The sequence below is a fragment of the Drosophila arizonae genome, chromosome 3, assembly GCF_054131065.1.
Source record: "Drosophila arizonae isolate 15081-1271.41 chromosome 3, UAZ_ARI_1.0, whole genome shotgun sequence".
Taxonomy (NCBI): domain Eukaryota; kingdom Metazoa; phylum Arthropoda; class Insecta; order Diptera; family Drosophilidae; genus Drosophila; species Drosophila arizonae.
Window position 1 is genome coordinate 3602501 of NC_142923.1, and position 24286 is coordinate 3626786.

At 37.8% G+C, this 24286-nt stretch overlaps 3 protein-coding genes, 1 long non-coding RNA gene and 1 pseudogene across 9 annotated transcripts; 2 read left to right on the forward strand and 3 right to left on the reverse strand.

Moving 5' to 3' along the window:
* The first annotated feature begins 1523 nt into the window (after positions 1-1523).
* On the forward strand, positions 1524-2587 carry LOC108611953 (putative pseudouridine-5'-phosphatase). Its single transcript, XM_018004806.2, has 2 exons — positions 1524-1769; positions 1834-2587. Exons 1-2 carry the CDS (start codon positions 1697-1699, stop codon positions 2481-2483), a joined length of 723 nt encoding a protein of 240 aa, XP_017860295.1. The 5' UTR covers positions 1524-1696; the 3' UTR covers positions 2484-2587.
* A 1494-nt stretch (positions 2588-4081) lies between these two features.
* LOC108611952 (putative pseudouridine-5'-phosphatase) lies at positions 4082-5537 on the reverse strand. Its single transcript, XM_018004805.2, has 2 exons — positions 5185-5537; positions 4082-5119 (listed from the first exon to the last, which is right to left on the reverse strand). The coding sequence occupies exons 1-2, from the start codon at positions 5333-5335 to the stop codon at positions 4371-4373; spliced, it is 900 nt and encodes a 299-aa protein (XP_017860294.2). The 5' UTR covers positions 5336-5537; the 3' UTR covers positions 4082-4370.
* A 9162-nt stretch (positions 5538-14699) lies between these two features.
* Positions 14700-15501, reverse strand: LOC108611955 (dynein light chain 1, cytoplasmic). The gene is made up of 2 exons (XM_018004810.2): positions 15348-15501; positions 14700-15292 (listed from the first exon to the last, which is right to left on the reverse strand). The coding sequence occupies exon 2, from the start codon at positions 15254-15256 to the stop codon at positions 14987-14989; it is 270 nt and encodes an 89-aa protein (XP_017860299.1). The 5' UTR covers positions 15257-15292; positions 15348-15501; the 3' UTR covers positions 14700-14986.
* A 129-nt stretch (positions 15502-15630) lies between these two features.
* On the reverse strand, positions 15631-16439 carry LOC108611954 (dynein light chain 1, cytoplasmic pseudogene; annotated as a pseudogene). 2 transcript variants are annotated; one of them, XR_016269019.1, is made up of 2 exons: positions 16251-16439; positions 15631-16192 (listed from the first exon to the last, which is right to left on the reverse strand). The product of XR_016269019.1 is annotated as a dynein light chain 1, cytoplasmic pseudogene, transcript variant X2 (transcript). The 2 variants fall into 2 exon arrangements; XR_016269018.1 differs by having other exon boundaries at positions 15631-16181; positions 16251-16431.
* Positions 16440-16465: 26 nt separating this feature from the next.
* Positions 16466-22083, forward strand: LOC149269599 (uncharacterized). Of its 4 annotated transcripts, XR_016269021.1 has the most exons (5): positions 16466-16660; positions 16751-17092; positions 19417-19602; positions 19756-19878; positions 19929-21266. It is a non-coding gene; the product is annotated as an uncharacterized LOC149269599 (long non-coding RNA). The 4 variants fall into 4 exon arrangements; XR_016269022.1 differs by lacking the exon at positions 19929-21266 and adding an exon at positions 21287-22083 and having other exon boundaries at positions 16751-19602; XR_016269020.1 differs by having other exon boundaries at positions 16751-19602.
* Positions 22084-24286: the final 2203 nt, after the last annotated feature.

A 24286-nucleotide genomic window follows, 5' to 3' on the forward strand; every position in this document is an offset into this window, starting at 1 on the left:
AAGACGTTTGGAGTAGTTAGAGTATTTATTATATTCAGTTCTTACAGAAAATATAGAGAAATTTAGGTATTTAAAATTCTCCGATTATTTAGAGTTTGTATAGTTTTAAGAATTTCAAAAGTATTCATGTTATTTAAAGTATATAACGAGTTTTAACTTAAATATGCCCATTGAGAATATGAACAGTTAATAGTCAACTATAGAGTATACAGTATAAAGTAAATTTAATAACTTGAAAATGGGCTTGCAGCAAAAATTAGAGCACTTTGAAGTTGTTTTCCAGTCAATAGAAAATATTTTCACAATGTATATACAATATTTATGTATAAATATACATGCATATGCATATATACTCGTCGCACCGATACAACTAATAAAAGTTCAGCTTGCATTGGGAACTTGGCAGTTTTGGGAATTGGGAGCCACGTTGCTGCCACATGTCGCGCGGCTCGTGCTGCTTGACTCCGAGCAAGGGCTTTCAACGTGCGGCACGTGCTGTCTATGACGAAGTTTGTCGCTGCCACAGCGCCTTGTGGCGCACGCCTGCCAAACTGCTTAATCAATTACGCAACTTTGCAACAACATGCGACAGGCTGCAGCTGACAGCCGAACTAAGCCCGCCCACACTGGGGGCCACAGCCCCACGGCTTAGGCTAACGCTAAGACTAAGGCTCTGGGCATAAAAAGGCAGCCGAATTGACAGCTGCACCAGCGAGCACCTTCCACTTGCCACAGCTGCGCCAGCAACTTGCAACTTGGCAAACTGTTTGAAGTTGCAAGTCGCAAATAGTTTAATTAAAATGCATGTGAAGCATTTTCTTTTCAACATTTCCAACTTACGCCGCCTAATGAAATTAACGTGATCTTTCAACAGCAGCTGCCAAGAGGGCAAACGACTTCCATTGCCACATAACACTGCTAAGTGCATTATAATATGAGCTGGGATTTATTTTATACAATGGAATTTATTTTCTCGAGGTTATTAACATTAGAATTTCTGTTCATCTGCATTGCAATTTCTGAGAAAATATTTTGCTTTTATTTACACAAGAACTATATTTAATATTAGCATTATTATTTAATTTTATATATTACTAAGTATAATAATTAATATTTCATTTGCAACAAGAAATAAAAATAAAAATTATCAAAAATATTTTATATTATTACTAAATTAATACATTATTATTGAATTCACTAAGAAAAATCATCATCAATATTTTATATTATTACTAAAAAAAAAAAAAAATTAAATAAAAAAAAATGATTATTTAATTTTAATGCTCTAAAAATAGTCATCAATTTTAGATATTTTTAAAATCTTTTTTTTTAATGTATTTTACTTATGTTTCTCAGTTAATTTAGATAATTTTTTAATTTTTAGTATTTACTTTTAATTTTAATATTATTTACTAAAAATGTTTTATATTAATTTAAATATTTTCTTATAAATACTCAATATTTTCCCAAAAAAAATAAAAAAAATAAAAATTGAGAGAAGAAAAAAATAATCACAGAGGGGAAACAACAAACATGGAGTTATTCTTTAGTCCGTAAGGGCAAACTGACAATATATGTCAGTATAAAAATAGACAGAAAATAATAAAAAAAAAATTTTGAGAAAAATTTAAGGTCCTTTTTTTTTTGGAATATGTTTTAGGCCAAGTCCGCGCGTAACGAGCAGAAGAAGGGCCAAATGTCGGCGACCGAGCAACCATGTTTCAAGCGCGTGACGCATTGCATATTCGACAACGATGGCACAGTCATGGGTAGGTCAATTGCTCAGCTGTCCGTGCTCATCTGTATGACCTTCTCCTTTTACCTCCTTTCCAGATACGGAAAGCATTTACACGACCGCAATACAGAACGTGCTGACGCCCTACGGCAAGACCTATACGTATGAGATGAAAAAACGTATGACAGGACTCGCAGCCATGGTGGCCAGTGTAGCGATGGTTAGAGAGTACAATTTGCCGATTTCGCCGGAGCAGTATCTGGCCAGGTTTCGCGCTGAGCTGCATTGGCTGATCTCGGATGTGAAGCTGAAGCCGGGCGCCAAGGATCTGCTGCTGCATCTGTTCGAGTATCGCGTGCCCATGGCCATGGCAACGTCGGGCTATCGAGACACCTTCTGCCTGAAGGCACGACCGCACTGCGACCTGATGCCCGTCTTCCATCACATCGTCTGCGGGGATGATCCCGAGCTGAAGGAAAGTAAACCGCATCCGGACATCTTTCTGCTGGCGGCGTCACGCTTCAAGCCAGCACCACCGCCCGAGTGCTGTCTGGTGTTCGAGGACTCGACGCAGGGCAAGGATGCGGGCGTGGCCGCGGGCATGCAGGTGGTAATGATACCCGACGAACGCCTGCCCCTCGAGGAGACCAAAGGCGCCACGCTGGTGCTCAAGTCCATGGCAGACTTCCAGCCGGAGCTGTTCGGCCTGCCTGCCTACGATTATGCGGAAAAGTTTACGTTTGGCTAGCGCTTGGCATTTTTTTCTTGCTCAAAATTTGCAAAGTATTTTATTTCAGTCATGGGATACAAAAATAAAAAAATCTCTTAGTTTTAAATTTCTGAAAAATGAAATCTAATTTTTTGCGAAATTTCGAAATTATTTAAATTTAGTTTTGGGCTTTATATTATAAAAATCAATTTTAATTTTATTTCCGACATCAAAATTTTCAGTCATTAAAAAATACATAATTCCAAATATAAATTGTTTTACTTAAGGTGACTAAAATTTCTTAATCTAAGACTTAAAAAGAATGCCAAAATATATTTATTTTTTAAGCTTATCTTAATTGTATAATTTCCTTTCAATTTCTGTTTTAATTGGTAAATTTGCTATGTTGCAAACTTTTATCAAATAAAGATATGAAAAAACTTGGACTTTAAAATATATATATATTTTTTTACCCCTTTCTTTAGCTGCCCTTGAGTGCTTCCTGTGGCGCGCTCGTTCATTAGGCAAAAGCGGAAGTGGGGCGCAAATGCTAAAAAAATAATGATTCGAAAATAAAAAGCAAAGTCGCCGTCGCCGTTGCAGTTGTTAAAAGGTTTATTCACTTTACTTTTATGCGCGGCGCAGAGATAGAGAAAGAGAGAGAGAGACAGAGAGAGAGAGAGAGAACTTGAGATTGAACTGGAGCTGGAGCTAGAGCTGAGGCTGAGGCTGAGGCTGAGGCTGAGGCTGAGGCTGAAGGCCCGAGGCGGTGCTACAGACTGGCCTGGCAGCTGTTCGACAGTCTGGTTAGAACATTAAGTAATTATAAGTTGAGACAGACGTTTCTGTTGTTGTTGCTGTTGTAGATGTAGTTGTTGTTGCAGAGGCAAAAGTTGCTAGTCCCAAGCTGTGCTACAGCTGCTCGAGCTAGAGCTCCACATACACACGGCGTATGCGTAATATGCTGAATAATTAAATTGTCAACAATTGACTTTTGGCAGACGCACAGACAGACAGACCGACTGAGAGTCGGACACTCATTAAAATATTATATTTGCCTATGCAATTAATTTTGATTTATCGCTTTGAAATTTTCCTGTGTGCTTAAAGCCCTAATTTGGGCAAAAGACGAAGCTGAAGCTGTCGGCAAGTGTAGGAATTTCTATTTCCCAGTGAGACTTGTCAGAGATAATAATAATATGTTGTAGGCAATAGACTGAAGTATTCTTAGACGTTTGACATTGGCTTGAGTAGCTAATTATGTGTGATAGTAATTACTGTGGCAATAGAAACTAAAGCAAGATTTTCCTATTCTCCTTTTTAGGTAATTTTAGCAGCTGCTTTAGTTTATACATTTATGTGTATTGTTTTATAGGCTTATATTATAGAGTTGCTCTATTAGAACTTAAAAATTATCATATGTTTTGCTGGATCAAATTTATTTATGGACTTGCATTGAAGCTGACAAATTTTATTTATTATGTATTCATTATTAGTTATCATATATTATTATTAATTTATTATTATTTATTATTATTTATTTTTATTTATTATTATTATGATTTTATTATTATTTATTTACATTTTCCTTTTATTAATACTTAAAAAATAAAATAATTAAACAAATGTTGTATTCGTTCAGTTCATATACTTAAAAGTCTTTTATTTTATTATTATACACTTTATAGGGTTATATTACCAATTAATATAAATTTTTTACAACTCTTCGTTCTCAGATATTTTAATCATAATTTAGTAGATAGTCAGCCAATTGTCACCCGGTAAATATTTCCTGTTGAATGTTTCAGAAGTGCACCAGAAATTTAATTGTAATTCTCGCTTAAAAACCTATATTTATATATATATGCATATGTATGTATGTATCTGTAGTATATATATATATGCACATGTATATATATATAACACTTAAGCTTCCGCTGATGGCTCCTCGTCGTTGTCCTCAACCGCCTCCCCGTCGTTCTGATCGCCCTCGTCCTCCTCCTCCTCCGCCTCCTCGCTCTCTCCACCTGACATAATTGCTGGCGGCTCTGGCATCGGCTCCAGGTAGGGCATACCAAATTCCACGGGATCAAACTCGAGATATGTTTCGAGTCGCTGCGTTGCCAGCTCAGACCAGCAGCAAGGCAGCTCCGGGTCGGGCAGCATAATCACCTTCAAGCGTGCGTCCCGGGCAGCCTGCACTCCCTTGGGCGTCCCATCGAAGGCCAGGCAGCACTCGACGCAGGGCGGATCGCAGAGCAGTCGCATGGCTATCAAGTAGCAATCCGGCTCCGGCTTGGGCCGATTGTACTCATCGGCGCAGAGCACCTGATCGAACTGGCTGAAGAACTCCTCTCTGCCGCGTATCTTCTTGCAAAAGATCTCCCTCTTGCTGGCCGTGATCAGGGCCAGGCCAATGCAGTTGTCATGCAGGTGGTTGACCAGACGCTCCACGCCGTCGATTAGCGGCGGATTGCCAATTAGCTCGCACGTGTGCTCGTTCAGCTGCACCAGGAAATTCTCCCAGGGAATGGGCAGCTTGCACTTGCGGCAGATCAGCTCGGCCATCTCCTGCGTCTCCATGGCAGCGCTGCGCAGGATCACCGCCTCCGGCAGAGTCTTATTATAGCTGGCCAGGAGCTCACGGCAGGCGCGTTGATAGATTTGACGGGTATCTAAGGGCGATACGAGTAAGTTGTAGAATCTTTTCCATATGCCTTGCCACAGCGCATTCGCCTACCAAACACTGCACTCTCCAGGTCGAATATGCAGTAGGCGGTGCATGGCCTGCAGCACTCGGGCGGGCAGCAGAGGCAGGGATTGCAGCACGGCGGACAGCAGCGCAAGCAACGCTCGGGAGTTGCCTTTATGCGCGCCTTTGGCTCACACATGGTAGGGGTCAGAAACTGAGCACTTCTGCACAATTTAAAAGCGAAACGACCTAAAGGGGGCCAAAAAATTACAAAGTACAGCTGCTGCCAAAGTAAACCAAATTTTTGAGAATTTTTTTTATGTTTTCTGAAATATTTATCAAAATACGTAAAATTAATTTTTTTTTTAAGTGACAGTAGTATAGAATAGTATAGGAAATAGAGAGAGAGAGAGAGAAAGAAAGAGAGAGAAAGTGAGAGATAGAGAGAGAGCAAGAGACAAAAAAAAAAAAAAAAAAGGAGAGAGATAGTTAGACATATGTAGAGTGGGAAGGGGAGGGAATAAAAACTAATAACAATAGTGCTTAATGTAAAAATAACAATTTATTTAAAAATCGATAATAATCGATAATAATCGATACTAAATACAAAGTTAGTCAACTCCTGCATATGGTATAAAGGAATCTATATTCAAATGTAGTCTTTTTTTTTAATTGTTTACGAGATCTTTGCGATCATACAGAGATAGATGAAGACTTTTATTTAACAATATGCTATCAAAGCTATCATAGTCAACAATTAATTCCCAGGAGCTTCTCTGTCTCTACAATTCCATGTCGTTAAGCTGGCATACAAAGTATTTGTAGTACCTCAACTCACACACATTTAGCTTTTATTCAAATGTATTCAATTGGCACATAATATGGCCAACTGCCTAATTAAAGTTTTTGTTTAATCAGCGCTTTAGCGCTGCTACTATTAATTGGGCGTGGATCCCTTTGCGCATTTAGTTTACAATATGCTCTCAAAAATTAAGCTGTTCCAATTTGGGCATACGAAATGCGTTTGTGTAATGTAAATACTACTCGAGGAGTGAGCCTAAATGAATGTAAATGTGAATGCGAATGTGAATGGAAATGGGAATGGGAATGGCAATGGCAATGGAAATGGGAGAGAGGTAGTGGCAATGGTAGTGGTACTGGTAGCGGTAGTGGTAGTGGTAGAGGTTGTGGTAGCGACAACGACGGGATTAACATGTGTCGACGACGACGCTGAAAAGCTTTCATAGTCCTTTGCCGCATTCCACTAAATTAATGTTAAAATGCAAGGACCCAGGCGGATAAAGCAGGTCGGAATGGATGACAGGGGCAGGGCGTGGCGGGGGTAGGGCTGGAGGCAGGGCAATACGAACAGTTCGAATGGGCGTCAGCTGCGCGGGGTCAGCAGCCATACAGTCGGCAATATCCTTGTTTTGTTTGTGTGTACTGTGTCCTGTTATAAAGCATTAATCAAGCATACCTGCTGGGCAGAGTGAGCGGGACAGCAGCATTGCAAGAAAGGGAGAGCGAGAGGTCGAGTGGGCAAGAGAGCGAGGGTGTGGGAGTTGGCTGCGGCTTTGGCCTTTGCTTGTTTGCGGTGGCGACAACGAGACACACACACACACACACACACACACATACACGCACATACACTCACACACAGGGACACTAAATTGGCGCTCATTATGATGGGCCTGCACTCACAGACAGAGACTCATGTGTATGCGTGTGTGTGTGTGTGTGTGCACCCCTGCAATTTTCCGGCTAAATGGCATACATTAATTAACGGGGACTTGGCCCTTGGTAGCAGCATTCATTTGGCCAACAGCTCACGAAAAGATTAATGGTGCGCTATTAATGTGTAATGACAAATGTTAGTGCAGCCTCTCTCTCGCTCTCCCTCCCCCTCTCTTTCCCACACGTGCCCTCTGTTTCAGCTCTGATTTGGCTGATATCACCTGAACGTATTTCCATTTGGATCAAGTGATTGAAATAAATATTTAATGAAAGTGCGCGCAAGTGTTGCAACAACAACAACAACAGCAACAGCAAACGCGAGCTCTAAATTTTCATAAACAATTCATCAGCAGGTGCCAGCGGCCTGAAATGAGCAACAACAAGGCCAGCCTTATGCAATGAGGTGCGGGTCAACAGATTGTGTCACTCGCACTTCAGGAAACCAAAACAATAAAAAAATAAGTAAATAAAATAAGTAAATAAATATAAAAAATAAAAATTAACAAAAAATTTATTTTGTATATATTAATACATTCTATGAAAAATTACAAATGCTCTTAAGCAAAAAAAATTTTTTTAAAGAAATATAAATCATATTTATATTTCTTTAAAATACTCTCTGGATTCTGTAGAACATAAAACTATTTATTTATTTAATTTTAATAAATACATTTAATTTATTTAAAAATGAATGAATATTGTGGGAAATGGAAAATCTGTGGTTTGATGTTTTTAAATAGATAATGTAATTTCGTATTTTTATTATAGTTTATTTTCAATAGATATATTGGCAAAGCGTGAGTCAACTTAAGTAAAAACTATAATTGTATAGTCTAAAAAAGGTACAGAAAATTATTACAATAGTATTACCAGCCCGATGGGGGGATTTTATTTACTAATCCGGCCAGCTATGCCCCTATTCACACCCAAATATAGCAGTGATACTATTGAAAATATGAAAAACAGAAAGTATACAACAACAGTTTTATGGAAACAAGGAAACGAAAATTTGTATAAGTCCAATGACTAAAGTTAGTCACCAAGTGGATTTTAAAATACAACAAACATCAAATTTATATCACCTTAAATGCTAAATTTGGAGAGACTAGATGGGATGTGCGTAAAAAAAGACATCCAAAGAAAATGGACAAACAAATAGATTTACTATACAAAAGCATTTTGAAACATTTGGTTCTTACATTCAATGACAACTGTAAACAGGCTGCCGTAGCCGGAACTACCCCGCGATAGAGCAAACAAAGGCACAAATGCGACAAACAGCAAGTGGAACAACGTCAAGCGTCAAAGTGACAACAACAGACATTAGGAGACGCACATGAGCAACTGAGATGAGATGGCGTTAGGCATGTCACTCGACAGGCAGTGAGAGAGAATGTGTGAGAGGTAGAGAGACAGCGCGACTATAGGGCAGTTGTGGCCAACAAGTAAATAAATGACAAACTAAAGCCAAATTAAGTAAATAAAATTGTTGACGCTGTCAGGCGCATAAACTGACGCTGACATGCCCTCGTGACAGTCAGACATCAGGCCAGCCAGCCAGCCAGCCAGCTAGGCAGCTAGGCAGCCAGGCAGTAGCTGGTAGCTGACAGGACATGTAATCGTGTGTCCTGTACAGGAGCTGCTGCTGCTATTCCTGGCCTAGTGCACCCACCGATGTCAGTTGAAGTGACAAGCGGCGCACTGACAGCAAATAGTTGACTGCATTCACACAACAGCACAACTGTCCTGCCAGATCGTTACGCCTCGATGTTGTATCTAATGCAAACATATCCGACAAACAAAATATTGCGACTGGCATCTATAGCCCATATTTGCGCGTGTATTGAAACTATTTGATATGTATGTCAATTATATATATTTTTCTATTATATGTGGCTTTTACAACATTTTTTAGAATATGAATAGCTTTTGCCTTTTCGAATAGTGCGTAATGAACTTCTCATTTCTTGTGTTTTGTTTTTGTATATTAAAAGAATTTGTACTATATATGAATCTAAATGTCAAATGGCTTTCATTACGTATAAGAATATATATCCGAGCTCTTTATATGAAATCATAGTATATTAAATATCTATGACATTCAAATAACTTTCTTTCCTTTTCTATTCTATCTATTCTCCCGCTCTCGTGTGATTACATTCGTGGTATCTCTCTCTCACTCTCTTTTTCTACTATCCCTGTCTCTATTTTCCTTAAGCTCATTTTCTCTCCCTCTTTGTCTGTATACATACATATGTCTCTCTAAGTCTCTGTCTTGCTCCCTCTGTCTCTCTCTATCTTTTATTATAACAGACAAGTTCTCTCTGTCTCCCTCATTCTCTCACTACCGCTCAGTTTCATCTGTTTATCTCTCCCTCTGTCTCTCACTCGCTTTCTATCGTTTCTTTTTATCTCTCTCTCTCTATCATTCTACCTTTCTCTCTCTCTGATATTAATACCTCGCGACTTTTATATATATAATCATATATCTCTTTCTCCTTCACACTCTCTGTCTCTCTCTCTCTCTTTCTCTCTGTCTCTTTAAAAGAAGAAGAATTCGGTTGATTGACTTCTTTTGATCTAATAATAAGTATATCATTCGCCAAGCTATTTTATATATATTATCATGTTTTATTACTGCTATAATAGTTAATTTTAGTATTATATTGGAAATATCTCTCTCTTTCTCTCTCTCTGTTTCTCTATTGCCTCATATTACTTTATATGCTCAGACCTTGGGCAAACTTTAAAATCCTCATTTCTCTTTGAATGAAAGGGAGCGTTAACCTCAGCCTAGACAATCAAAGGCAGAGCCTCTACGTTACGACTGTTTGCACAATGGGCAGACAAACGCTGACATGTGTCAAAACGAAAGGCGCACAATTTATCAAAAGAAACAATAAAACGAACCAAAATGTAAAAAGTAACAAAAACATGGCCAAAACATACAGAGAAAGAAAGAGAGAGGGCCCGTAGCCCGATAGCTAAATACCCTGTCAGAGCTATGCGATGTAATATATAACAGATACATCATTGCAAATGTGAGTTTTGAGAGCGCATCATCAATCTCTATTTCATTGAGTGGAAACTAGAGCACTGTAAGAAAACACAGTTTATATGCCCGATATCAATGCCAAAGCTGAGAATCAACAATGGAACAGTGGACAATTGTTTAAAGCGAGACATGAAAAGTAAAGTTGACAGACAAAACTAAAACCAAAGCCGAGTCCGAGTCCGAGTCAGGGCAGGATAAGCCAACACCAACAATGGTCCGCAACAATGAAGAAAGAGACAGGGAGAGAGAGAGAGAAAGCGATAGGGAGTGAGAGAGATGGCTAAGGGCAAGATATTCCCAAATTCACACGAGACAGATTCTTATATGTAGTGAAGGATATCAAATGAAAAATTGACGCCCACTCGGCCCCTCTCCACTCTCTGTTGGATTTGCGGCTTTGCGGGGGGTTTTGGATCCCAGCACTTGGCTCCATTTATCACGCCCAAAAGTGAGGCACTGCAAGTTTCCGACTCAGTTGAGAAGAATACCCCCAAAAAGAATATCCTCTGACTGCCTGTCAGAGCTTGCTTGGTCCGGCGATTATTATGCTTTATGTGTGCGATAATCTAGTGCATTTCTACATGAGCATGGCATGACAATGGCATGGGTTACCCTTACTTTTTTTTAACGGCTGTCAGCTATTTGTGAAAACTCAAATTTTATTGAATTATCGATTAACACAATAACAAATTTGATTGGGTAAATGTTTATCTTAGAAAGGAGATAATCTAAAATTTAATTAGAAATTCGTAAAGCTCTAGAAGGAACTAATTTTTTATTATATTTAGAGCAATTTATTAGAACAAAAATTATTATAAATTATTTTTCGAAAAATAATATAAATTTCGTAACAAATATATATAAATATACAGACTATATTAAAATATTCATAAAAATTATATACCACTGCTATATATGTATTTTATGTAAAACTAAAAGTTTTTTTTTAGGATTATTTTATAGATATTTTTTAATAGAACAAAATAATTTTAAGAGAATATTTTGATCCAAAGACTGCACTAAAATGATATAAAACATAATTTTAAAATATATATTTTTTTTATCGGCATTTATAGGAAGTTGTATAAAATTATAATTAAATAAAAATAAAATTTTGGTTTGGCTCTGCTACTTTTCCAATTCGGTTTAGTTCATTATATTCTTAATAAAAAAAATATATTACTTAATAAATTACCACATAACTAAACATAGTGTATTTAAGTTTCGTTCTGGGCTCGTACTTCATTTCCTCTTTAGATTTATGTTAAATTGCGCAACAAATGAGAAATTTTCTTGTTTAGATTATTGCAATTTTTTGTAAGATTTTCCCCCCAGCTTGTGTGTGTTTTATTTGCTGTGGCTCTTATTATTGTTTTGTTGTTTCTGTTCATTTCTGGTTTGGTTTGTGCCCTCAGCCTCTGTCTTGTTTATGTTTCATTATTTTTTTTTTTTTTTTTTTTTGTCATTGCAAGAGTGTTGTTGCAGCTGCATTTGTGCCGCGTTGACTGATAAAACTGCTCACAGTGTTGACTTTGCCGCATGCCCCTCCTGTGGTGACACGCCCACTTTTGCGACCCGCTTGGCTTTTGTTGTTTGCTACAGTTACAAATTAACAACAACAAAAATTATAATAATAATAATAGCAGCAGCAAAGGCAGCAGCAAAAGGCAAAAAAGTTGACACATGTGTGTGTGAGTGTGTGCGTATATACACTATGTGGTTGGCTGTTTGACTTTGGCTTTTCTAGCTTTTTGCCTGACCAAATGCAACAAAGTAAAATGCAATTACGCTCGTATCTATGGCACTTGCAATTGCTCCTCTCTTTTTGCACAGTGTACATACATATATGTGTGCGTGTGTGTGTGAGTGTGTGAGTGTTTATTCAAGTCATGTTGTGTAATTTTATATTGAGGTCAGTGCTACTGACTGTAATTTATAAAAGTTCGCATTTTGTTTGACCCGCACACAGCTCAAAAAGACCAAAAGCAACAAAAAACCAACAAAAACAACAAACTTTCGGTTGCTCCTTTTGTGTGGGTCAGGGAAATTGGTCGAATTGCATGCGATTTCCCATATGCAAATGGAAAATGGAGAAATGGCAAAATGGTAAAATGGCAAATGGCCCATCAAATATATCTCTTTAAATCAAGTTTTTCCCTTTTGTTTTATTTCTATCCGAATTTTAATCAAAAACCACTTTTCCCCTCCTCTTTTATTCATTTAGCTCGCAAAAAGCTTTTGCTAGTTACATTTATTTGCCGACTTTGTATTCTAATTTTTCGGGCATCTATTATTCAAACTTTGTAAAAGTGTTAAATGTGTTCAATTAGAAATTGCATGTGTGAGAAATGGGGAGTGCCTCAAAGTTTTTATAAATTTTATATATGTATGTTGCATTGTAGTTTGTACATATTGTAGATAGTATTATTTGTTTAATAATATAAAAATATAGATATATAAATAATATAATATTACAGTATATATGTATATATACGAAAAATATTATGCCCAATTGATATTGCAGAAAATATTGTAATATATAATACGTAAAAAATATTTTCAATATATATATTTTTTTATTTTTTTATATATATATTTTTTTTATTTTCATACGTCTAAATATGCTATATATGTAGCTCATATTAATATTACACATTTTTTTTTTTTAATTTGAATTCAATTTTAAATTTAGTATTTTATAAAGAGCAGTCATACATGCAAATAAGTTAATAGATATAAAAAATAAATAAAAAAATTTCTTTTGCAAATTAAATATAGCCCAGAAAAAAATTGTTCATAGGCTTTATATGATAGTCAAAAAAAAAAAAAAAAAAAAAAAAATAAATAAATAAATAAAAGTAACCTAAATAGAGCACATTAAAAAAAATAAATAAAAAATAAAAATTAATAGTTTAAATATAATAAAATATTACAACTCCTTCAAAATCATTGAGCATTCACAAAAAGTTTCAAGTATCGAGCCAACGAGTCTCTTCAGTCGCACTCGCCACTCGCCGAGCGGCAAAGTGTCAACTGCGCAGACTCAACAAATGGCGCTCTGGCGCTCATTCAGCTCAAGCTGGCGTAAACAGCTGCCGGCCAAGTCACCTCAGACTGGGCGGAAGAGAAACGCAGGCGTTTGCTCAGTTGGGGTCAGAAGCTAAGCAGAATTGGTTGGTCTCTCAGCAGAGTGGAAGGTCTGGCTGAGGTCGCAGTCGGCAGGGCGAGCATTAACTGCCTTAAACGAAGACTTCACCTGAGTGCGGCAGCGGACTCAGCCTTTTGTTGTTATATGTATACGTATATGTTTTAATGTTAGAACATAAAAAATTACCATAAATTGACAAACGTAAAAATATTAATAAAGCACGGTTGAGCACATAAACCTGATTGCGAGTCCATGTGCGTGCGTGGCACTTAAATTTTTATTGGCGCAAAGGATTTTGTTAAGCATGGAAAGCATTTCGAGCGCATGAAATATGCATGAGACGCTGTCTGTACCTGCCGACTGGACGGCAATTCAATTGCATTCGCATATCCCATTCAGCTGCCGAGCTGTCCAGGCCAAAAGTCGGCGAGCCGTGAAAGCGGCTCAAAGGACAACATTTGCATCTGTTTGGCCCCGAGTACTTAAAACAAAAATTTACACACACACACACATACACACATGGACAGTGCGGTCCAGCAACTTTATTAATAGTATTGTCATTGGGCTCTTTGCTTTTCGCATGCTGCGGCCTAGTACGTGCCCGGGCATAATTATGCACTCGTCGTCATCCTTTTTCGAGGGCAACTGCAAAGGTTCGAAAACAGAAAAATACAATAAAAAAAAAACAACAAATTGCCAATCGGCGAGATAATAAAAGCACATAAATGCGAACAGCGTGCGCAGGCCAGCAGCAACAATATTTTAATTAACTTAATTAAGCCATTTTTATTTGCCACGGTCAGGTGTTAACGCTTGCACACACACACACTCACACACACATGCAGCATTGCATTGCATTGCTTGCGATGGGCTGCTGCAGCTCCATGCACAAAGCTTCATTCAGGACTCTTGATCAATGCTCGAAGGTAGCGGCTGCTTGTGGTAAACAGAGAAGCATGCTCGACTAGCAGATACGCTGGTAAATGAGACATCACATCTGGCTAGGTTCATATTGAAGAGCATCAAGGAAAGGATAATAACATAAATAAATATGATTTCCTGTTAATTATTAGTTACAAAAAAAAAATACTAATATAAATCTTGTTATATACATTTTTATTATAATTATATTATTATTATTATACATTTTGCCAATTTACATATGTATATGTTTAGCTCATATATATTTATACTGCAATTTATATGCGATAGTGACTCATTCTTCAGTGGTTTTTAGCTGGTTAATTAATTTAATTAATAGAAAGCCGTAAAATCCAAACAAAACAAGGAAGGATGCTTTAATCGGAAGTGCGCCACCTGGAGATACCTCGAGCCCTGCGTCGAGCTCCTATGACTATCATTCATTCATACCTAGCTTAAACATAGTCTGTGTACTAAAACATGGGTATATGGACTTAGGTCGTCTTCCTAATCAAAAATATATATACTCAACGTGATTCGGCTCTTTTAGTCTATTAAAATCTATTTTCGTATGATGATATACCCTAACTTCCCATTTTTAATGGGCATTACTTGCCATCGTGGCATTATATCAATGGCCAAACTCAAACTTCCAGCATCAGTTCGATCCCATTCACTAAGATTCTACAAACACAAGTCAGAGCATTGCTGATGTAGTTGATTTAATGCATATTGAACGCTGTGTGAGTCATCATCGTCAAATCGTGTAAATTAAAATGAGACCATTCTTAGTGTTAGGTGAATTGATGTGATATACAATATAGCGTTTGCCACTCCATAGATCCGTGTGTTTCATTAAGTGTTGCAAGACAATGTCAAAAGTGTGCCATTTATAAGTTCTTTTTGTGTATATGTGTGTGTGTGCTTAGCTTCAATAACAATTAGGTAAGTGTGTATTGGTTAAGCTATATTTTGACTGGCTCTACTCGGTCCTAACCGCTCTTGAAGAGCAAGATGGCCACTTGGCCCAAATAGAAGTAGATGAAGTGACGCGTCTCATGGGTCACATAGGAGCCGAAGTTGCGACCCACGATGCAGTGCCAGGTGGGATTGTACTTCTTGTCGAACTCCTTCTTGATGTAGGCAGCAATGTCCTTCTCGATGTTGTACTTCTCCAATGCCTGGGTAGCACAGTCCACAGCGTCCTGCTGCATCTCCTCGCTCATATCCGCATTCTTGATGACTGCCTTGCGGTCGGACATCTTGGGGCTGTGTTATTCAATAGCTTTCAACAGTTCCTGTGCAAGAGCGCTGGATTTGAGTATCATCCAGATTGTGAATGGACTGACTTACGTTGTGGTCGGTCTGACTATAAAATTTATCCAACGGACGCAGTTTTCCGATATTTTGATCACAAATTTGTACTGTTCTATTGGAGTCTGGCATTAGTTTCAATTTGACTGATAAATCTAAGCTAAATCGAAATCGAGATTTCTCGAGATGTGAAAAGTTTTTCAGAGAGTGGCAGCTCAACATATTTTTCCTATTGACTAACGCAAGGGAACCAGGTGGCAACACTGGCCAAGCTCTTTACTCATCGATATTTTTGCGATAAATAAATAAATACATTAACGACTTTTTCCCTTTCAACAAAAAATCCTTTATTATAATTTGAAATGTGTTCAATTTCACAGAAATTTATGGAATTTTGTTTTACAAAAAGACCATTTTTGGGAGAATTATGAATTGTAATTTAAACAGTTATATTTCATATGTTTGTGTTCGCCTCATCCAGAATGTGTTTTATTTGATTCATTTTTTTCAGGTTAGTTGGGGCTCGTTTTCCGATCGAATATGGAACGTATCGGTATGGTGTGAGTGCCCCAATGTTGGGTCTAACCGCTCTTGAAGAGCAAGATGGCCACCTGTCCCAAGTAGAAGTAGATGAAGTGGCGTGTCTCATGGGTCACATAGGAACCGAAATTGCGACCCACGATGCAGTGCCAGGTGGGATTGTACTTCTTGTCGAACTCCTTCTTGATGTAGGCAGCAATATCCTTCTCGATGTTGTACTTCTCCAATGCCTGGGTAGCACAGTCGACCGAGTCCTGTTGCATCTCCTCGCTCATATCAGCATTCTTAATCACTGCCTTGCGATCTGACATCTTGAAGTCGTCCCTGCTTTATCTGCGAAAAAGCTGTGAAATTTAAGTGGGGCTATAAACACAGCGATGCGCGTTGCCCTTTTCAACAAACCTCGATTAGCTCTCAAAATAGTTCAATTGTAGAAATTTGGTAGTCACAAGATTTTTGCCTTAATTTTATTTTTTTTAATTTTTATTATTTTTTGTTGAAGTTTTAAAATCTTTGATTATTTTAGTTTGAGTGAGAAGTCTCAAATGAAAATTCAACTCATCAGAAGCATGTAGAGCAGTTGTAACTGAACAACACTTCTATGATGTGTGACGTTGTGCAACACTGACAGCTCGATATCGATAAGCAGCAAGCTTGCTTCTCGATAACATTTAAATCAAAGTCCAGAATTTGCATTCACATCACAGTTTCATTGAAAAATTCTTATTCGGTTTTCATTTGTGTGTGTTTCCTTTTTTGTGATAAATGGAAAACCTGTTAAACTCGATTAGACATGCAATGCGCGGCTGCACGTAAAGGAAATTGAATTTTAATAATAGCATTTGCGCGGCTCTAATCAAGTAATGCAACTAATTTGCGGCCTTTATATGTTTTATTTTTAGCTACCGACCGGACATGGGCACGGATATGGACACGGCATTAGCAACTGAGGGAACAACGACAACAACAACAACAACAGGAGCAACAACAACCTGTTCAACCGGCCATTTCAACTACAACATTGTGAACAAATTTCACCTGTTCTCTAATGAAACGCTAATTTACGACTCACACGCAATGCTCCCGACTTGGCCCATTGTCTGGCCCACGAACCTCTAAGCCAACAGGCAACATGGTTAAAAAATACTAATCAGCAGATAAGCAAACACGCATGAATGACTGAATGCTCGCATACATCTGTATGCATGTGCGACTATTATGAGTTACTCTACTTTTCGTACAGTGTAGGTTCGCTTTTTGAGTAATTGGTTTATAATTTATTTGCATTTTTAATTTCAAAAAGAGCAATTAAGACAAATTAGAGAGACAAGACATTGCAATCAAGTTTTGTAGCCACCTATAATCGATCTATGAATACGATTTATGCAATTCTCGATATACCTAGATCTAGTTATATGTATGTCTATATACGTGTAATATTTAGCTATCTATATGTTTGTTATCCCATTTCTTGACGGCATTTACCTTAGGTTGGAGTCACAAATCAAATCTTTTTGACTCATCACTTAAAATAATTCTTCAACAATTTTTCACTTATCATAAGACTTTGCATAATGCACAAAATTTCAATTTAAGCCCAAGCTACTCTTGTTTGCAATTTTATAATGAGAGAGCAAAAGGAGCACTGCATTCCAGCTCTTATGAATCGAGGTCCAACTGCTTCTCTCACACTTTATATTAACTCTTCATTGTTATCCATTCACTCAGTCATTAACGATCAATCAACTATCGGCAATATCGGTGCCTTTTAAATAACTATTGCCTCTAGCTATAGTTCTTAAGTAACTATCGTCCAGCTCAGCTAACTATTCTCCAGCTCTAATTGGCATAGTTAACTCTAATAAAGCTATTTAATTTCCCTTCTATATATGCCAAGTACACATATCAAGGCATATCCTCTATATACACATCTTCTCTATATTTTCAATATACATATCTTCAATCAAATCTTTTTTACTCCTCACTCAAAATAACTCTTCAACAATTTTTTAAGACTTTACATAATTCACAAAATTTCAATTTAAGCCCATTCACGCCTTTGCTTAAAGACATCTAAATAAATGGATTATTTTTAAGCCTCAGCTCTGCTGAAACTGCATCAATTCATATTTGAATCAATTGAATTTATATGGCTTTAGCTTTTTGTTGTTGTTTGTTGGTTGTTGCTTTCTATGGCCCATGGCCCACTTGGCTGGCAGAGAAAAAAGAAATGCCCGAAATGCATTTGGAATCTACTGAAAATGTTGCCAAGTAATGCAGACAATGCAAATGTGTGTTCTGTGTGTGTGTTGCTCTTATCCTTTTTTTTTTTTTTTTTTTTGGTCACACAAAGTTGAGCTGGGAATAAAAGTTTTTAATCTGCCGCATGGAAAACTTTAATCGAAATGCTCGAGTGGGAAAAACTAAGTCAAACTTTTCAAATTGATATATCAAACATTCGATTCGTATGTTGGCCTATCTCGCTCTCACAGTCGCTATCTCTCTCTCTCTATATATATATCTCTATTTCTATCTCTCTCCCTCTATCTGTCTCTCTCTCGCTCTTTGACTGTCTCATCTTGTGCAAACATTTTGACTGTCACATGCCAATTGCGTGTTGAAATGCATGCAGGAATTTAAGTTGAAAACTTTTGCCGCCGACTGTGACAAATGCAAATGTCAAAGTTTTGCCCAATACACACACATACATGTACATATATACTATATCTAAAGCTGTGTAAAAAAAAGTGCATTCGACTCCATTTGCTGGTGCTTCTCATATGTAGAGATTAAAGAGAGCTTGAGCTGACCTTTTGGCACTACACCAAACAATGCACCTAGTAGCATCTTCCCGTCTCTCCTCTCTCTCGCTCACTCAACTCAAATTCGAAACGTGACTTTATTTCGTTTTGCACAAACATTTACAATCGTTTTTTTTTTTTTTTTTGTCGTCTGATTTATTGTTGCTCTGCTCATGTCAGCCTCGAGTGTTGCTTAAATAGAAATTAATGGCAACAATTTATGGAGCAATTCAGTTTTTAGTCGAGTAGTTTAACAAATTATAAATCTCTAAACGATTTACAAGTTGTGAGAGATTTTTTTTGCTGTTAAATAAACTAGATAGAAGTGAAATATGTGCACATAGTTTTTATTATTACATATATAAGAAATGATTTCAAAAAGGTAGAAGTCGAGGTCGAGGCTGAGTTTCATTGCGAACCCTTTCAGCTTAAGCTTGTATACTATATAAATAACATATGAAATTCAGGTTGAATTAAAAGTACAAAAAAAAAAAAAAAAAAAAAAAAAAAAAAAAAAAAAAAAACTAAATTTTAATATGGAATAGAATTTATATAGAGTCTATATTGAAGATTATGAGGCTACTAGGGTGTGACCCGAGAAAGGGGCATCACTTTTTCAAAAATAATTTTTTAATTTGGAGGCTATTAAATTAATTTTTATTATATAATTTTAGTGAATTTCCATAAATTTTTTAAGCTATTAAATTATTTTAAAATTATTTATTTTGTTTAAATTCAATTTATTTCATTGAGAAATTTAAATTCAGTGAATATAGCATAAGGAATAAGTTCCTCAGACTAGAAGCTAGACAACTCGTGACATGGATATTTGTACCAATATCTAGATGAATACGAATAATATGAACGGTGTGCAGAAAATAAAGCCCATATTGAAGAAGACACACAAATTTTCAACAGCAGAAGTTAGAAGACCAATGAGTGGTCGGAGCACTGTAAGTGCAGCCTCGTCGGCTATTTGTATGACATCTTATGATATACGAAAATAAATAATGCCTCATATGGTTGCATTAAAATGTGGAGCCATCTAACTCAAAAATCGAAATAATATAAATTTAACTTCTAAGGCCCTTTTCATTTCTTGGCAGCTTTTCGTTCTCCTACTTTTGTATGGTCGCCAAGCAGAGCTTAGCAGAGCCTAAGTTAGCTTATCTTACCACATCAACTATAAACTTTGAGATGAGCTCCTCCAAATTGAAGCCGGCTGTCAGGTAAATATTTTTCAATAAAAACAGCTGAAATCGCAACTTTTATGATTTAGTTTCAGCCGCAGGCCAAACAACTAGAATAAAAAGTTCAGCACGGCAAACGCAATTGTCGTGTCAGCAGCAACAGGCAGCAGCAGCAGCAGCAGGAGGAGGAGCAGCAGCAGCAGCAGCAGCAGCAGCAACAACGAAATTCAAATAATTTGATGAGAAATTTTTAATTAACCAAACGCTCGTTCGTAGCTGCCTTTACACTGGCTCTGTGTGTGTTTGTTTTTTGTTGGGCGTTGCTCGCCGCAAAACGCAAATACTACAGTCAAGGCAAAATTAATTTGCCCAGTGCAAATACTATGCAAAAATTCTCACTGTGTGTGTGTATGTGTGTGTGCGGTGTCATAAATTTTACAGCTGTGCGAGAGCAAAACCCCAACCATGCCAGCCAAATAACACAAATTTTTCGCTGACGAGCGAGCAAAGTCAAGCATAGTGCAAATATAAACAGAGCCAAGCACACACAGACACACACTCACACACACACACATGCACATGCAGAGTGTGTGCAGTGCAAGTCATCAGGCAAGCTGCTGGGAGTTTCAGTTCCAGTTGCCAAGCTCGAGTCGCAGCCAATTGCCACAATGAGGCGGCGGCGGCGGCTGCTGCTGCTGCTGTGTGGTGTTTCCAAGAAATTTCACCTGCCATGGCAACCCTAGACATCACACACACACACACACATGCACACTCGTGAGCACATATTTAGTGGTATTATGGCCTGGCTAGCTTACGTCGTAGCTGACGTCTATGACTGCCAAATACTCGTAGTGCCATTTGCCACTTGCCACTTGCTGTCGTCAGTGGCACAGCCACATCCACATCCACATCCACACTCACAGTCACATGTAGAGCCAGTACTATAGCTATAGCTAGTGCCACTGCTGCTGCCAGCTGCAGTTGCTGGGAGTTAGTTACCCAGCGGGCGCTGTCATAAACAATCTCATTTTGCTAGCCAAGCGAACCCAGTGAACAAAATTAATGAGACAAGTTGCTGCAACTAGGGCGAGTATGGAGTTTTCAAAACTAATTAAAACATTAAATGAAATTGAATTTAACCTATATATAAACTAGAGCAGTATTATTCAGTTAGATAAGTTTAGTGATACTTTTTTAATTTATTTTATTTTAAATATTTTTATTAAGTGTTCAATCAATGTCATTGATGAAGCTCATATGAGCTGTATACACACGCTCAGAGTCTTTATTTATATATACGTAAATCACTGGCTGCTGAGGCATTCGGCTTGTCTATCTAAATATTGTAGTATGAGTAAAAGTATATATACTATTTAGCACAAGTTTATATTATATAGTAAAACTATCGAATTCAGCGAATATTTTATTTCTTTAATGAAAATTTCAGCTAAATAATAATTTGCGATTTGGATCTACCTCAAAACTAGCGCCACTCTCGGCGATTATCTTTCCGTCGATGCTATCTATTTCCTGGAGATCTGAAGATGACGAAGCGACACTGCTGATCAGATCTAAAGATTAGAAAGATGCAGAATCAATTCAAAGCTCCAATTTGCCACCTTTTGCATTATTTTTTGTGCATTTATCCGAACTGGAGCGCGCTTTCGGATAACCATCAAATACATTACTGTTATATCCCTATAATTTCCCTTTCATTTATTAACATTATCCGATTATCCAAGATTATATTATGTTAAAGTTGGGGTTAAACAAATATTAGAGAATAATGCAAAGAGAATAATCAAAATTGTAAATGGTTTCACATATTTCCAGGTATACCTCACCTCTTTATCAGTTATCCCTTGTACATATCTCTTGGCAAAAATGTTCATTGGGTTACCAACTACTACTACTAATGCCCAGCTGCATGTGTTTGTGTGTGTGTGAACACCTCTGCGTGGGTGTACTTGAAGCTTGCATTTGTCTCTCTCTCTCTCTCTCTCTCTCTCTCTGTCTCTCTGTCTCTCTCTCTCGCAGTGCCTGCTCTTCGCTCATTATGCATAAATTGTCGCTGCGCTAAATTCTAGCAAAGTTAATGGCATTATAATGCCAAAGCCTCGACTGTCTGGCTGCACAGTGAGCGACAGAGATGGCAACAGAGCGCTCTGGCAGTATTAGCCGGCGGCTGTCGCTTGGCAGCTTCATGAAGTGCTGCCTGACAAGTTGCCCCCCCCCCCCCCCCCCCCCCCCCCCCCCCAAAAAAAAAAGGAGAAAAGGCTGTCGATTGGGGCAGAGGCGATGGCAGCAGACGCTGTCGAGGCCGTTGCAAATGACCCTCGTTTGTTAAGGTTTAAACAACGGGTCAGAGCTAACAGCTCTGACATTGGGCTACATGGGTCACAAATGTCAGCCAGCACACACACACACACACACATACACACTCGCACGAGTTAAACTTGTTAACGTGTTGCCAACTTTATCGCGAGCCGCTTGATGCAACAGCAACAATTGCTGCCGCTTTTACTGCTGCTGCTGCTGATGTTGCTGGTGCTGTTGCTGTTGTTGGTGTTGTTGCTGCGTTGTTCGCTTCCTGCATACGACGCACGCGGGGCGCCACCGCAAACTTGCGGCAGCGCCCTGTTCTCACTTCCGGTTTCCGGCTTGCCAGCTACTAGTTGGTTACTGTTAACTTGTTTTGATTTTTTAATGGCTCGCATGACGGCAAAAACAGAAGCAACAACAGCAGCAACAGCAACAGCAACGGCAACGCCAACGGCAACAAAAACAACTGCGACAACATTTATGCCTTTCATAAATTCCTGACTTAAAGCGACTGCCAACAGTTGAGACGCTTAACCGAAATTACAAATGAATAATGCATGTGTAACAGGATAACGAATTGAAGTCAAGATTTCTTATTTATGGCTACTACATGCGGTGCAGGTTAATATGAAGCCCAGTTGCTACGAGATATGTGAATGACTTTCTGCTATGATAATTTCTGTTAGACGAATGTAGTTAACCGTAACATAAATGTTAACCATTAACAACAATTGCTGTTGAGTTACTACATTTATATGCCAATGATTAAAAATATAAATTAATTTGTAAATAATAAAAGTAACATAAATGTTAAGTTAGAATGTTATTGCCAATAAGAAATATGCACATTTTCTGTAATAGTTGGAGATGAAGGAGTTGAAATATATTCCAAAACTTTGAGCTTCACAGACATAGACGATATACTCTTAACATTAAGACTTAATATCATAGATAAAATCGATATTTGCTTAACATAAAAATCCTAGAAAATGCTCAAAATGCTTTTAATATTTTAGAGGACGTTAGAAACTCGGTTCTAAATCAAATACAATAAGATCTGTTGCATTTATGTTACGAGCTTTAAGGTTAGCTAAAACTATTTTCTGGTTAAATGTTTTAACAGTGATTTAACATAGTCTAATAGTTAAGTTACAAAATTCTGCAACTTTAACAGATTCGGCATTGCCTAAAATAGATTTTTTATTAGGTTTACTAAGTATTCAATAAAAAATTTGTATGCGCAGTCAAAGTCTTATCTAAATAGGCTAGCTTTACATTTTGCTGTTAATATAATGAAGAGATTAGCAAACTCTACAAGCTGCTGTTATCGCTTAGCTTTAAATGAAGGGTTCGGCATTGGAAAATCCAAGAGTATTTTATAAAAATGCTTAACTTGAGTTCATATAATTTTTAAAGTTATTCCAATATAATTTGTACTACCATATCTAATATTTATATACTATTTCGTATGCTAATGAAGCCTGTCAAAAGATTCTTTGTGCTAGCACAAATTAAATTTCTTTTCATTTGCCTTAATCAGAATTTATTGTGCCTTCACTCTCGTTAAAATTAAAATAAATCTTCCATTTCTCTTTGTGTATTTGTATGAGCAAGGCAATTAACAGTTCGCTTCAGAGCTTAAGGCTAGTTAATCGTGTGCCCAGTTGCGAATGAATTAACAGAAAAGGGCGCACAATGCCCGCTCGCCTCTTGTTTTCTTGAGCTGTGAAGAAATCAAGTTATGGAGCTAGTTATGAGCCAAGGCGGAATGGGTTTATGTTTCCAGGCACGAGTTGCGTGACTTGAGGCGAACAATGGCAATGGCAACGACGAGCGGACGGACGAACAACGAACAAGGAGCTGGGAACAATCGAAAAGGTGTTGCCTAGACCAAAGGACACACCACAGTGGGCAGCTATCGTTGAGCTTTTGTCATGCAAATAGTATGTGGCTCAACGAGCAAGGCGGCGCCCCGAGAAGACAAACCGAACACATCGAATTAAAAACAAACAGCAGGCAAGCAGACAAGTTACCTAACGATCCCCCCTACTGCAGTCCCCGCTCAACTCTTTTCGACTGAGCCACTGGCCACATCCTTGTTTCACATGCAACTCGTAGGGCAAGA